The sequence below is a fragment of the Leptodactylus fuscus genome, chromosome 1 (genome assembly GCF_031893055.1).
Source record: "Leptodactylus fuscus isolate aLepFus1 chromosome 1, aLepFus1.hap2, whole genome shotgun sequence".
In the NCBI taxonomy this organism is placed as follows: Eukaryota; Metazoa; Chordata; class Amphibia; order Anura; family Leptodactylidae; genus Leptodactylus; species Leptodactylus fuscus.
Genome location: NC_134265.1, coordinates 65,178,375 through 65,194,898, shown reverse-complemented (window position 1 = coordinate 65,194,898; position 16,524 = coordinate 65,178,375). Strand labels below are relative to the sequence as shown.

At 40.6% G+C, this 16,524-nt stretch overlaps 1 protein-coding gene across 1 annotated transcript in view; it reads left to right on the top strand.

The window, feature by feature from the left end:
• KIAA0825 (KIAA0825 ortholog) overlaps positions 1–16,524 on the top strand; it is a 286,762-nt gene that overhangs the window by 33,846 nt on the left and 236,392 nt on the right. The window contains exon 5 of the mRNA XM_075271661.1: positions 13,981–14,157. Coding sequence (XP_075127762.1) covers positions 13,981–14,157 — 177 coding nt within the window. The remainder of the gene's footprint in view (positions 1–13,980; positions 14,158–16,524) is intronic.

Sequence of the window (16,524 nt, the reverse complement as noted above, 5' to 3'; positions counted from 1 at the left end):
AAGAAAAGAAGGGGGATCAGGTTGGAATAAGGTAATTGGGAGGGGATAGGGAAGGCAAAAAAGATGACAATAGCATGTTGCTCCTCATAATCAGAAATCATGGTGCAGGAAATTAGATCAGAGAGAACAAGTTCCCGTTACACTATCCGAGACTTTCCCACCCCATGAGGAACTTGCCTAACCAGACCTGGTGTGCAGGCGTACAGCTCCACACCACACAGGACCCATGGCTGCTCAGGCCCCACCCACTTCTCCATGTACACCAGTAGGAAGCTGAGAGCAAATGAGATCTCTAAGGGCCCCCACTACAATGGTGTGTTAGTACCCTCTCGATAACACATTATAGATTGAAAGCACACCTTAGCATCAGTCTGTATATGGTGGAGAAGTGTGGTGCTAGAACTCTCCCAGGTGTCAAAGAAAGCAAGGTGCAACTTTTTTTTTTACTAAGGGGGCATTCACACGGAGTAACGCCGTGCGTGTATCTCAGCCGTACACGCCGGCGTTACAGCAGACTGCCGAACACTTCCCATTCACTTCAATGGGAGCGCTCGTAACAGCGGCGTTTACAAGCACTCCCATTGAAGTGAATGGGAAGTGTTCGGCAGTCTGCCGTAACGCTGGCGTGTACGGCTGTGATACACGCACGGCGTTACTCCGTGTAAATGCCCCCTAAGTGAAGATTCTGCCTAATCCATACCCCAAACCTAAAAGAGAACATTCAGGGCAAGAACAGTTTAAAAGGAGAGGAGTGAGGATGGAGTCAGGTCTACAGGATAAGCTTTACTCCAGCTGCCAAGATGTAATGTAATAATCTGCAGGCCACCCTGGCACACTGGTATTTCTCTTGGTCTACAAAGCTAAAGATAAACTACAGTTGAATCATCAGGTATGAAATTAGTGAGATGAGTTTGGGTAAACCATCAAATACAATTCCATAATCATGCATGACCATAAAAATGATATGTTAACTACTGGGGCTAGACCTTTAAAATGGATTGATATTGGATGGAGGCCAATCTTAAATTGCTTATTTGTTAGGGGAAAAAAAGAGCTCCTTGGTGCATCAAGGCTTGTGTACCTCTTTGATTCTTTAAACACCACCTAAACTCCACCAACCCTTCACACAACATTGACATCCACACCCAAAGCCAACATAACAGTTACTTGGCAGCATCAAAAGAAAAAAATACACCAGTAGGCTCAGCCAAACTCCTGGCACAACCAGAAACTTGCTTATGATAAGATGATAAATTAATTTTCTGCCAAATGCCAGATTGTTTAGAAACAAATATGCAAACATACCTTAAAGGGTTCTCCCATCTTGCTGTTTTAGCAGTTTGCCTGCTGTCTCTTCTTCTCACTTCCCCTATCCCCCCCCCTCCAACTTGCTGAATGCAGCTTGCTGAATGGGACACTATGAAGTATCACAATACTTATGCAGATTAGATAATATGGACATGCTTGTAGAGAATGGACTCAGTGTTATCTGTGTGTTTGTGCAATTAGCTAAATTGATTATCCACTGGTAGAGCTGTAGATAATGGTGAGAGCAGTGAGTGATGTCATTTTTTCCTATCACAAGGGTCCGTGGTTATGGAAACACTGTGTAATGGGAGGAGTAAGTTCACAAAGCAGGAAAACAAAGCAGCATTTCTAAAGCAATATATTTAGGAAAAGTCTTCAATTTACATAAACTACCAGTATAGATAGGATTGAGATGGAAATACCCCTTTAAGCTTGGGATACATCATCCGTTAAAGATCAGCAGGGATCTGACACCCAACACACTGACGTTCAAGAGGCAACAGTGCTCTATGAGCTCCGCTTCTATTTCCTAGGTCATGTGATGATCAGCTGTTTGAAGAAGCTGCAGTGCTCCGGTCAGTAATGAATCCTTTTCAGTACTTTCCAAGAACAGCGCCATATATTTGTACAGTTACTGCATTTGGTATTACACATTAAAAACAATAATTTCACTTGGACTGAGCTGCCATCAGGTCCATTGACTGATGAATGGTGACCTCATATGGCCTATGAAGCATGACATGAGCGGAGCTTGGGGAGCAGCGCTCCCTCTTTAACCAGTTGATCCACGGGGATCATTAGTGTTGCCCCGAACCCCCCCCGTCTTCAATTAATGACATATCTAAAGAACAGGTCATCGATCTAAAAGTATAAATGTCCTACACAGCACTGTAATTACTTGTGGGGTGATTTAAGAACTGATAGAATAAATAAAAATAGGACTATAGATGGATATTTGTATTCTGCAAATTTACAGAAAAAATGTCTGCATCTGTGCTGAGCTTAACTCCAACAAGAAACATCTGGTGGACTGCATTCATTAATTGTACAAAAAATACCAGTAATGAGATTAGTAGGGTCACCATTAGATTACTTTTGTGTATATATGAGAAAATTGAATTCTAAATTCTGTAAACTTTAAACCTGTAAGAAGTTGCTAAGTACTGTAGTTCCAAAGCCATATAAATGCATGTTCACACTGAGTTTTTTGTAGCATGCAAAAACTGATGTACAAACCTTTAAAAACAAAAACAATTTAAGCTAATTTTTTGATGATTTTTGCAGTGGCTTTTTGACCATATGGGCTAATTTATGAGTTCTGGCCATCCAGCAAGGTTTGTAGCTTTGTTTTGGAAAATCTGCAGACTAGAGCAAGATTCTGATGCTTCTTTTTTTTTTTTTTTTCTAGTAAGTTAAAGGAGTATTCCCAACTGGCTTGTTGCCCAATTTGCATGCTATGTGCTCTGTTCACTTCCTGGTTTTCTTGGTACATTGGTGGGCGGGCATTCACTTGCTGTCTCCACGGCAAAGCTCTGCTATCTCTATTCATAGCAGTACATGTTTTCAGTCAGTAATGAGGGATGGTTGTAAATAAATTAGCACTGTATCACTGGAAGATGCACAATATGAAGCTGATGTAGCACAGCTGGATTTGATAGGTGATGTTAATCCCAAATTTACATGTTACAGGAACAAGAGTCAGCTTGCAATAAACTCCGTTTTAGGTCTGTGTTTACATACAGAGGTAACAGACTCTCTGTCTCAGCCCTTATCAGCAAAATTCAATTAGTCAACAGATAACTGGGAGAGCTGGAGATGAAAAGCTCAGAAATACAAGCATGGAGCACTCAGCTCCCCCTCCCTTCTCGAGTAGGGAGCTAGGTCACTTGTTCTGGGCGGAGAGATAAGACCACCCCCAGGTCCGTGGTTATGGAAACGCAGTGTAAACAATGAAGTGAATAAATTAAGATAACAGCCAAACAAAGCAGTTTTGATGAAGCAATGTATTTAGGAAAGGTCTTAAAGGGATTCTACCACTAAACTAACATTATTTCTAATGACTACGTCAGAATAGCCTTAAGAAAGGCTATTCGTCTCCTACCTTTAGACGTGGTCTCCGCCGCGTCGTTCCGTAGAAATACCGGTTTTAACCGGTATGCAAATGAGCTCTCCGCAGCAATGAGGGCGGGCCCCAGTGTTGAAACGCTGGTGAGCGTGCCCCTATTGCTGCCCGAGAGCTGTTTCCAGCACCGCCTCCTTCTTGAGCAGCAACTACACCTCTTCTGTTTTCTGATGCAGTCCAACTTCCGACGCTTGCGCAGTAGGCTCCTGTATTGAACTACAAGAGCTATTTACCCATCTCCTTTTTATAGTAAAGAACATTTTGAAAAAAAAAATAAAAAAATCATATGTTGCCACTGGGCCATAAGAAGGGGATGATTTCGACAACCTCCAGCTGCTTTATAAGGTACTGATGCTGGTTTGGGGTGTCAGTTCCTCCTGGCAGGTTCCTTTTAATGATACAAAACAAGTGTTTAATTCCCCGTTTAACGAAAATTTGTTGGCAAAATGAAACTGCACAGTTTGGCTCTAGCATTTGATCTCCACCTGTAGACGACTTTGTAGATCCATTTTTGTTCCCTCATAGCTTTCAGAACTATATAGGGCACATAAAAAAATATTTATACCAAAACTCTGGCGAAAAAGTCCTTCGAATGGAAAATGAAATGTAAAATAGGTTTGTAAATAAGAAAAAAAAATTCAGTAACACTAGAACGCTAGAGTTTACGAGACAGGAGAAGGAGTTTTCTCATGAACATAACCATATTGAAATTTATAGATATTTATAAGTTTAAACATTTTTGCGAATATAAATGATTAAAAATTCACGAACCTTCTTAGTGGTCACAGTCTTTTTTTTTTTTTTTTCTTTTTTTTTTTTTAATGACTATGAATTATAAGTTGGACTTCATGGACTAATGTCTTTATCCAACCTCATCTACTATGTAACTATGAATTCAGGTAATTTCTATGGTCTGGCATGTGACAGTAACCCAGCCATAATTTCCTTATTGTGGCTAAGTTATTTTCACATAAGGAATAAGGAAATTAGGACTGGGTTTCCAACAAGTGCCAAATCATAGAAAGTTCCTGGTTCATGGTCACATTCCTTGGCAACCGATGAACACAAATGACTGACAGCAGTAAGATTATAAATGTTTAACCCTTTTTTGACATGCACTGTAATAGTACGATGGACATCGGGTACTTAAAGATGGCAGCTACTCAGGAGCTAATCAGCTGCCATAGCTGCCGGGTCTCTGCACTATTAGAGAGGAGACCTGTTGGTAATACCCGTAATCAGTGTCCACATGTATCACAGGCAATAAACAACGTGAGGCTCCATTTTAGGGTAGAATGCTAGTCTCCATAACTAGATCTGGGACTGCCGATCCATGACTATTACATCTGGGACCTTATAATAGGCTCTAAGGCTTGTCTTCATAGACTTGTATTACAGGCCATTCTATGCAGCCTGTAATATAAATGCTAGTATATTACAAAGCATTAGCTAAATAGTGATGTATTGAATTAAAAAGCAAATATATAAAATGTAATAAAAATCAAAGCAATAAACATCCCCACACAAAAAAAATATATCTAGCCCTGCAAATATAGACATACTATGTATCCCTGTACACGAAAATATAAAAAAGTTACAGGTGTCAGAATATGACTTCAAGAAATAGTTGTTGTGTTTGTTGTTTTTTTTTTTTTTTTAATAATGATTTTAAAAGTAAAAAAAAACTAAATTTGTTATAGCTGTAATTGTACAGAATACAGGTGACATGTCAGTTTGGCTGCACATTGAACGCCATAAAAACAAAGCCTGTAAGAAAGTCTCACAATCACAGGTTTTTCTCCATACTGAATTTTTTTCCAGCTTTCTAGTACATTGTACAGAATATTAAATGGTACTCTACAAAGTACAATTTGTCTTGCAAAAATTAATTCTGTGAAGGGAAAAGTAAAAAAGGTTATGGCTTTTGGAAAGCTAGTGAGTCAAAAATGAAAATTGAAAAATGCCTTTGGCAGAAAGGGGTTCAATCTTTCAATTATCCAAAAATGTAAAGAGGACCTTCCACCACCCCACCCATTCAAGTTCTTAGCATATCTTAATAAGTGCCGTTACACTGATTCCAGCACACTTGGAGTTTTCTCTCTAACCTCCACCATTCCTGAGTATCAAACACAGATAGTGTTGGTGTCTGATGTGCTGTTAAAACTCCATAATGTCACGTGGGCAGTATCAGGGCAGGGGTGTGATTCAGAACTCCAAGCAGAGGAAGCCAGTATCAGAGCTCAGAATCACACCCCATGTGTGCTCGTGTCTGACACCGCCCTCCTGACAGTACAAAGCCTAAATAGCATATTAGGTACCAAAACTAGCAGCATTGACACTCTTGGGAATGATGGGAAGAATATGCAAATCCGCCTTCCATGCTGTAATTAGGAAGACAGTTGCTGCCTCATTGTTGCAAACCAATAGAGGGCGCTCACTGGAATGTGCAAGCTTGTCTTAAGACAGGATTCCAGTGAAATAACCCAATAATGGCTGCTCCCTTTAGCCTCATGCCCGACCTTCCAAGAGGCCTTTGTTTAGCAATGATGCTGGGATTATTACCAGGTATAGTCTCTCAATCAAGGACAGCTGTTTTGATCTGGTTGGATCTCTTCAGCCCGATGTAGAGAGGACTATAACCTGGTAGAGGTGAGAGGCTTAGACAGGGTTCGGGGGATATTGTCACTCCTTAGGGAGAGACCACCATATAGGTGTGTGGAGACTTGTTAAGCCTTTAGCACTCCACTTTGCAAGGAACTATGGGAAGAATATGCAAATCTGCCTTCCATGATGTAATTAGGAAGACAGTTGCTGCCTCAGTATTGCAAACCAATAGAGGGCGCTCACTGGAATGTGCAAGCCTGTCTTAAGACAGGATTCCAGTGAAATAACCCAATAATGGCTGCTCCCTTTAGCCTCATGCTTGACCTTCCAAGAGGCCTTTGTTTAGCAATGATGCTGGGAATGGTGAGGGCTAGAGAAAAAATTCCAACTGTGCCGAAATCAGTGAAGAAGTACTTATTAATTGATGTAAAGAGCTGGACTTGTTGGAGATGGTGAAAAGTCCTCTTTATATAGTTATGTTCATGGCAAAACTCCTTTTTAATTTCCGCTCATTTATATCAGCCTATGTTCTGTAAATATGCTCCTGACTACTGACTGTCCCAGATTTTCTATTATGGATACGACAAGACACTGTTATAAACATGATGTTTGTGGCTCATCTTTGGTACAATGAGATGCATCTTTGATGCATTTAGTCTGGGCTAAATTTATTTGACATATGGGCATGGCTTAAAAAATGTGCCAAAGTAATGTTGATAAAGTCTGACTCAAAGTAAGCCAACTACACTTTAACTAGATAGTCTAAAGATATGTTAGATTTCTGACCCAACATTAGTCACTGTGATAAATCTGACATATTTTCAGGCTGCCTGTCTAACCTTGCACTGTCTAACTATTAGTAAATATGGGCCCATATGTGAAGTGTTGCTGTCACTGCCATTTACTCGGGAAATGCCTAAATGTATTTGAATGCTGCCCAGGAAGCGACTCTCTAGAGGTTCTGAAGGACTCTCTAATGAGGAATTACGAGTGGAACTATACAAGGTGGATTGTGGCTTTCTGGCAATTTTCCATATTTCATCCACCATAAACAGCAATAGGCTGGTATTCTGTAATGGAGGAGTAACAAGTAATCCACCCTACAATATTCTTGCATCCGTCATGTCTTTGTCATGCTCATCTTCTCTGTTCTCAGGGCTTTAAAAGCCTCACGCAGAAGAAGTAAATTGGATAGCAGAAAGGTGTATAAACCGCGAGATCCTGGAAAGCCTCGACTCCCCCTCTCCCATATCTCTTTATGGCCATGTCATTTCTAATCATCCAGGAGCACTTGTGATCAGTATATCTGATAAACTTCTCCATGTTTCTTTCTTTTAAGCAGGATTCCCTGTCCAAAGCCCCACGTCCCCCCACCACCAGCGCCTTCCTTTAGTGTGAAGTATAAGCTTGATAAGACGGAGATCGGCGGTGTCACCGGCAGCTGTGTACGGCCTCGCCTCTCACTACAACTAATTTGTGCAGGAAAAAATTAAATCAGGAGGTAAATTATTTCATGATTGCTCATTCCCTACAGAGTTGGGCATCATTCTGAAGAAAATATCTAATAATTGGTTTCAGCCTGTGTCAGACACATGCAATTCCCTTCACTAATGGCTGTGTGAGGTAGCACCGGGCCTCGGGGGTCAGCAAAGGACTGGAAATAGCTTAGCACTAGGCACAGCACTAGAGAGACGGAGCACATAGGAAATGAAGTGGCAATAAGTGTAATCCATAGGGGAAATGTGCTTCACTTGGAGTTTAATATATCGCCTCCATGTCTGGCAGCGAGCCACACGCCAATTGTTTACCTTTCTGTCAGCATCTGCATCTGTTCTGTTTTGTAAGCGGCACTTAACGCTCAGCCGGTAAACGCTGGAATCAATAACAACAGCTATGGGAATTCTTTTCTTTTTATCATATTCTATAAAAAACGCTCGCTACAAACAATGTTTGCCTTAGATTAACAAGGAACAGACATTAACAGGGTCAAAGGGATTTGGTAGGGAAGATTTTATTGCTTCGAAGACTCGCAGTAATTATATCGACGCAATTGGAATGTATTTTGTAACCTGTCCAAATGAAACTGTTAAAAATTGCTTGCGCGCCGTAATGAAGATGATTTTTTATAATTATCTTAAGTACTGTGTATAGAAAACCGCTGGCACCTTCGGTAATAATTTACTTTGTCGTATTACAGCTGGTGTACTGAAATATTAAGGTGGCGTTTTATCGTTTTTGGGAAATTTGGTGATTAGACCAAGCTATGCAGATTATGTGAAATATGGAATCTGAGGATGGAGGGGGAGGGGGGGGCAGAGAAATATGCTGGAAACAGTGTGAGTCTGTTAGTTATTATCTCCTCTAGAAGCGAACGTATCATTAGATGTGAGATAGTATCTTGTGTAACCAGGCATATTCAGGATATACACTGTACAGATGAATGCTGTCACAAAGGATTGTTATAATAGTTATAGCATCACTTAAAACTTAATATCATCGAGAGCAAAGGAACACATTAATGTTAATGGGATTTGTGCACGTAACTCCCCATGCACTGCTTGGGAAATGTACCCCTTAATGTCTTGAAATTCAAAATAGGCCAGTTAAATTGCTTTTCTTTTATTAAACAGCCTCCTTTTCAATTGTAGTCCGACCGAAGTTACATTTTTTCCGTAACGTTTTATTGTTCGCAACTTGGCATTTATGGTTGTTTTTATTCGATTAATTAACCTTTATTTCTTTCTTTTTTTTTTTTCTTCTTTTTTTTCCTTTCCCCCAAGTACATTTACATGCACAATGGTGTTTTCATATACTGCCAAGTTGCACATGAGGCTTAGAACATTAGAAATCGCAACGCTGGACTGGGAGATTCTTACACTTCTCAAATGAACTAGTTTGATTTCTGCTGCCACGGCATATCATGTGGCGTTCTCCAACCACTAGAAAGCCATTATCCACTTGAATGCAGGGGTAATGCTTTGCAGCCCACTTCTACTTTGAAGGGGTCAAACATATTACATACTTAACACCTTATTTGCTGAGTGCACATGCAACGCTGAACTCTGGAGTCTGAAAAATGGACCGTTCTCCATGGAAACGCACATTCTTGACTCTTAATTGCAAAAAAAGGCGATATGGCACAGTGGTTAACATGATTTGAATTCACTGGCTTGCAGATTTAATACTAGCCTTAGCTAAAGTGGCTGGAAATGGATGATGCTACAGCATTCTTTTCTGTGAAATTCTATATCATCACTTTTCTGTTAAGTGGTTTCCAAATTAATTGGCGGTGTCCTTTCAATTGATTGATGGTCTTCTAATCTCAGATTGAAAACGTTACAGAAGAGATCCAAAATGTAAATATTTTTGCACCACAAACACAGTATTTAGGGCACTTTGTTAAATGCTCACTAGCAGTTTGGATATGTCTAAACTTGGCATACATAACAAAATGAGTGCCATTTAGCAAATGGCTGCAAAATTAAAGGGGCTGTCCAGTAAGGAAAAAGCTTAAAATGGGTTTAAGAAAAGAATAAAGAAGTAATACACACCTCACCCATTTCCATTGCTCCTTTTCCTATGCTTCCTGGCCCCCCAACCATCTCTATTTGCTGGTCTCTCTCAAAACATTGGAAATACTGCTGTAGTGGATCACAACTGCTTATTATTATATGTACTTGTGCAAACCATAATACAAATCCATATTCCAAAATCTCTGATAGTGATTTCTGATAAAGATACAGTAGATAAAAACAAAAAAACAAAACAAAAACATGTTCCTCAAGTAAGAGCTGTGTCATCTTACAGAACAAGAAACTTTATGAACACACAGCCTACATAAATGTCCCAAATGGGGCATTTGGATACCCCTTTAAAAAGAACCCATGAATGTGCGGTTTTATATAGTGCTAAAAAGCCAACAGTATACAGAATTTAGCGCAATGTCGGCTTTCCCGTTATGTGCACCAGGGGTGGACATTACTCACACGTCAACATCATCAGTGGGCGGTAAGGAACACCCTCTGACAGCATAAGGCTATGGACAAGTACTCTCAGGGGTGGGGGGCCGATGCCCCCTTTATCTGACAATCTACACCAAGGGTCCTCAAACTACGCCAAGGACATTTGTCCGGCCTGCCGCATGTGACCCACATGCCGTCGCCTGGATCACTCACTGATAGCTGTCAGTGTAGGCCCCACGACCACAGCCTACACTGACTGCAGAGAGTGACCTCTGCCCCGACACAGGCATGATGACGTCATCGCGTCTGCAGTCTGAAGGGGGAGGACCCGCGGCGGCTCTTCACGGGTAAGTATAATAGAGTGTGTGTGTGTGATTGTGTGTGTGTGTTGTACTGAGGAGCATATAATACAGTGGGGGGTGTACTGAGGAGCATATAATACAGTGGGGAGTATACTTAGGAGCATATAATACAGTGGGGGGGGTACTGAGATGCAGATAATACTGTGTGTGGGGGGGGGGCGTACTGAAGAGCATATAACACTTTGTGTGGGGGGGCATACTGTTAAGCATATAATACTGTGGGGGAGGCACTACTGTGGAGCATATAATCTTAAATTTTTTGTAAACTATATTTTTTCCCTCCAGTGGTTTGAGGGACAGTGAACTGGCTCCCTGTTTGAAAAGTTTGAGAACCCCTAATCTACACCATCATGTTGAAAAATTCTAGCCCAAACCAGATACACAGCCCAAAGCGCTACACTGCACCAGAGATGCGCTACACTGTGCAAAGGATGTTCCATGTTTATGCCAGTGTCTAGTCAATCCACAATGGTAGACCTGGGTCAGTGTCTTTAGTTGCCTATCCCTTTTCATCCCAGTGTCTGTTTTGATGGGAAGAATATTCTTACATGCTGCACTATTCGTCTCCTCAAATGTGATAGAATCTGCAAATACTTACAGAGCCGCCAACACAGAAGTGAACTTAACCTAAGAGTCTTTCCTGTGTGTTCTCTTCTTCTGGGCTGGTTGCTACAAAATTTTGCTCTTGAACCTAATACATCTGAGATTGCGCTGCCCTTTAAATTGCCAACATTTCTTCTACATTACCGGATAATAAAAAAGATATCACTGTAGCTACTATTTTGACCCAAATTGCATAGTTTTTAATGTGTAGAGGAACACATTTTGCCCTCTGGCAGTTGTAGAGCTACAACTCATTATGGGGATGATAATCCAACAATAGCCATAAAACTGTATTAGTTGAAGAGCTGGTGAATTCAATTCCATCACTGTACTTTCCTTATTGCCCTCTGTGGTCTTGCAATCATTTTCTTGTATGTTGCAGTTGTTATGGGCAATGCCAAGAAACCCGAATCTACCAGCGCTGTGTAAATGTATTGTGTGATATTACTACTTGCCATATCCTCACTGCAAATTATATCGAACACAGTTCCGGACAGATTATAATTGCATAGGTCTAAGGAACAGATGACCCCTGAATTGTTTTTAACCTAAATAACCAGGTTTCATTTACAAAAAAATAAAATCCTGAGACAGCGTATGGGTTTTAGTGTATAAATATAAATTGTGAATACAGGAAAACAAATGAGGTCTTGTTAGTGCAGGAGTGAAATCTAAGAAAAGGAAGATATCTAACGTATTGTGGGTCAAGCAAAGGTTCAACTTTCTAACAAGAAAGCTTTTCCTCTCCCAAAAAAGTAATCAGACTTTGGAATTTGCTTCAAGATGAAGTAGTGTCTACAAATGTACTCAGAGAATTTAATCTTAAATTGGATTCCTTAAGGCGTGCAGAAGCCTTTTGATTATGCCAGTGTTTTCCATCAAAAATTTCTGCTCCTATACATGACTCCTCTGGTGGAGGAAGTCTCGTCATCCAGATAATAAAAATGTGTTACCAGTGTCTAAGGAAAACTAATACAATTGTATTTATTTCCAGCATGACCGATGATTAAAAAACTTTGAAATTTACAATAAAAATAAGATCAACTTTCTCTATTTGCCATAGAGTAACCCTCTAGTATCAGACCGCGGTTCATGGGGCCCACCCACTATCTATATGAAATGTGTGCGTCTACATCTAACTACATTGTAAACATTTGCTTTTTTGTTTTTTTTAATGTAGATTGTGAGCCCCATATAGAGATCACAATGTACATTTTTTTCCTATCAGTATGTCTTTGTAGAATGGGAGGAAATCCATGCAAACACGGGGAGAACATACAAACTCCTTGCAGATGTTGTTCCTGCTGGGATTCCAACCCAGGACTTCAGCGCTGCAAGGCTGCAGTGCTAACCACTGAGCCACCATGCTGTCCCACTATTTATATCCAAAGGGTTATTTTTAAAGCCATAAAAATATACCCTAGTAGTTGGTCCTTTATTGAACCAGAGATTTCGACAGATCGTCTGGCACTCTGTTGGACCGGTTTGACAATGTATCTTCTGCATCACTTCCCCTGCAGTGAACCTGTCGCTAGATAGCCTACAGACAGCATGATGCAGAATAACAGCAATAGGGTATATTGATATACTAAATCAAAATTGCAGAACTTTTAATTTGTTTGACATTCCTGTTTTTTTTTTTTTTGGTTTTTTTTTCTCTGCTTAGGAGTCCAGTGGGTGGTCCAGGGATTGTCAGTATTTCTAGTATTATTGTGTATAAAAACATAACTCTCACTGATTAGGACCGCCCATTGGACTCCTAAGCCCACAAAGAACAGAGTTTATAAGGAATATGTTACATAAATAAGTTCTACCGAATCTTTTCGCACAACATTTTATATCAATCTGCTCAGAAGCTCCTGATCTGTAACATATTTTTGGCAGACCAGACTGTGTTCGCCGTGACAGGTATCATATACGGTGAAAAGAGCCAGTGTGACGCTAGTGTGAACCTAGCATAAGGCTGGATATGAATACAGGTGCTGTTAGAGGGTGAAGGAAGGGTGTTAGAGGGTGGTGGCAGCCGGAGCTTCCAGAACTGTACTATTTATTTAAGAAAAGCTGTTTTATAGAAGCTATGCTTTAAGTCTTCTTTTCTACTTTTCCTCTACTTGGGATACACCACTGGCTTTTAAGGAAAAAAAATCAGGACCAAATTACACTGTTTTATCCTGGTCTTTATAACCTGGAAGATTAATTGTAACTTGCTTGATACTCAGAATTGAAACAGCATCTGGTGGTTTGGTTTTTTCAAAACAAAACCATTGGACATCTATTATAGAAGGGGTAATGGCCTTAAGGCTGAAGCCCCACATTGCGAAAACGCAGCTTTTTTTGTTGCAGATTTTGTTGCATTTTTTTGAGCCATAGTCAGGAGTGGATTGAGCAGAAGGAAGAAGTATAAGAACTTTCTACAGAGTTCCTATTCCTTTTATAGCCATTCTTGGCTTTGGCTCAAAAAAAAGCAACAAAATCCGCAACAAAAAAAAAGCTGTGTTTCCGCAACGTGGGGCCTCAGCCTAAGGACTTGATTGGTAAATTACTTGGACATGCTATATTTCCCTATGTTTTCAGCTGCTGTTTACTGAGCACATTTTGATACAACAAAATGAAAACTCAAAATTCATAAGTGAATATTAAGACCTCCTAAAAGAAATATTACATTTGGAAACTCCTTCCCTCATGCTTTACATTGCAGATCTGTTTGACCAGTCAGTATGCTACTGTGTATAAGCACAAACTTAACAGGAAATCCATGAATGTTGAGATGTTTCCCCTTACACAAGTATAGATTGATCAATAGAATGATAATCTACAAACAACCAAACCCACCGGTGAGAAGTAGAGGACTATCAGGTCACACATATTGTTTACTGAGCTGAGTGAACCTGAGTAGTTCATTGTCTTGAAAAGTATATGAAGAGTTTTTGGCAGGTTTTTTTTTTTTTTTTTGTAAAAAGTGCATGACAATATCATCATACCTAGATTAATATATTGAAAATGACATTTTTGTTTTTAGGCCTGAATACTGAGGATCTGCAGAAGAAATCTTTTAATACTAACTTACAGCTGAGTCAGCTGAAATCCTTGTCAACGTTCATTAGCCTTTTTTTGTGGCTTGAAAAAAAAGTGAAGACGAAAACTTCTGAAATCTTGTTTCTCTCCAGTTACCCAGAAATAAAAGGAAATGTACAAGGTAATGTGTTGTACCAATGTCTATAAGAAATGTGTCACAATATATATGAATTGTAGTATTATTTACTAGACTGTATATACAGAGAATTCTGGGTCTGGCTTTCTGTTTGAAAAACCTCTCTAAGGTTCCTTCCTTCTAGCTAAAGGTGTGTCCTTTCTAGTTAATTTGCTGTTCACTCTTTTGTTACTAAGGAAGTCTGTCCCTAGATACATTCCATTCCATCTTGCTTGTCTCAGTGAGTGTAGGGGGCCATCTTTTTATCTCTTTACACAGTGAATGGAGTGTGTGAGGGGGGCTGATTCTTCTCACAGCCTGCACAGACATGTCTGCAAACTGTTATTGTGTTGAAAAGACTGAGGAAACTGCAAATCTCAGAGGCCACAAGTCTTTTTTGTATTCTTCTGTACTTCGGGCTGCTTGTGAGGTTACAGATGGGATATTATTCACAGAGAGCAAGCAGCTTTACTCACTGCCCGTAGATTGATAGAATGTTTATTTGTTTTTTTTTCTTTTATCTTCTTGGTTGCATGTATTTGCTCTGTATTTGCAGTCCGGTGTCCCTGGACTTTTGGTCACTTGGACTTTTCTCTGGTATTTGTTTGAAATTTTACAGTTACTCCTAGCAGAATGGCAGAACGTTATCAGCAATGGATGGGGGAGGGGGACAGTCTGCTACTTATTGCACATGTCCCTGGCTGAATAAGAAAGGCAAAATGTGTTTCAGCCATAATGTGATTATTATCAGCAAATAAACAGGACCTATTTCAACTTTTTCTGAAAACTCAAGTACCCTTGAAATAAATAAAATACAGATCGTACTGAATTTTTTTTCCCGACAAAACTATAGAACTCTATCTGCTCTGCAACTTGTAACCTGCAGATCTGGCTTCATGTTTACCTCTATGGTGGTAAGTTGTCCAACTCAACATAATCTAAACATTACAGGAGATTTTGGGCTAGTTCACACGGGGAAAAATGGTCAGGTTTTTAACATAGAATCCGTGTCAAAATCCTGCTAAAAAAAACACCTCCTATTGAAATCAATGGGAGCCGCTCATGGAAAAAAGAAGCGAGCTGCCCTTTCTTCAGGCGGATTCCGCAGCTTATTTAGCTGTAGATGTCTGCCTCGCGACACCACCCTCTGGACTAGGCCAAATTCATTTGGGCCTAATCTGGAGCCGCAAGGGAATGTGCACACACGGAACCGAACTAGCCCTTAATGTGCGTGCGCAGTCTGTTCTCCCGTGGCTTTTACGTCTGCCTGTGTCGCCTCGTCTCCATCTCCAGGTTGTGGGCGCTCAGTCTGTACCGGCTCAGGGTCTGTCTGTGTTTGGGGTGGCGTATTCTCTCCAGTTAGGTGGCCATGGTGTAGTCTCTTTGCAGTGACTGGTACACTTTGAGTTTCTTGGAGTTATTTATTGCGCTTCTCCATTCCTCGATGTACCGCTCTTTGTCTCTCTCAGTGACTCCTTTTATTTGAGCCTTGTTCAGGGCACGTTGGGTGTTTTGGCTTGGCAGATGGCTGATGCTTGGTTGAGGGGTATCAGTTTTTCTCAGGGCTCTGTGGCTCAGCCAGGCTTGGTGGTGGTAAGAGCCAGGACTGCTGCCCTGTATGTGTGTCCAGAATGACAGCGACCTCTTCTGCATGGTGAGCCATAGGGGGAGTCTGTCTAGCTCTGCCCTGCAGACCATGTTGGAGGTGCTGCGGTGGACATGGAGCAGGTATTTGCAGAACTCCAGGTGGAAGGTCTCTATTGGGCTGGAATCCCACTTTGACTGGTCTGGGTAGGTGGCTGGACCCCAAACCTCAGTGCCATAGAGGAGGATCGGGGAGATGACTGCGTCAAATATCTTCAGCCAGACCCTCACCGGTGGTTTGAGGTGGTACAGTTGTCTTCTGATGGCGTAGAAGGTTCTGCAGGCTTTTGCTTTCAGGGTTTCTATTGCTGCTTTGAAGCTTCCTGACTCAAATTGCGAGTTTGGGGGAACATAACAGAGAAGAGATATAACATGTCAAATGTGATCATTAAGAATAGTTTTACTATTGTGATGTGAATAAATGGGAACAATAGATTTTTCTTCATTTTTGTATTGCATTGTTCTAGACTCAAGTAAAGACGTCTGTTCACCTTTATCTGTACTTGTTTTATGACAAAAACTGTAGGCAGGGTGTTTTAAGTAGAACCTGCTTTCCCTAATCTTCCTTAGGTGAAAGGAATTGTTATATAATAGAAGGTTTTTTTCCGAGAGGTACCATGGGATAGGCAGAGGCAGCCTTGCTCTTTCTGCCCTTTTATCAGTGGTAACATTTTCCCATTGTAAAAAGTCATCACAAATGAAGAGAGAATATAGAATCATGGCAGTCAT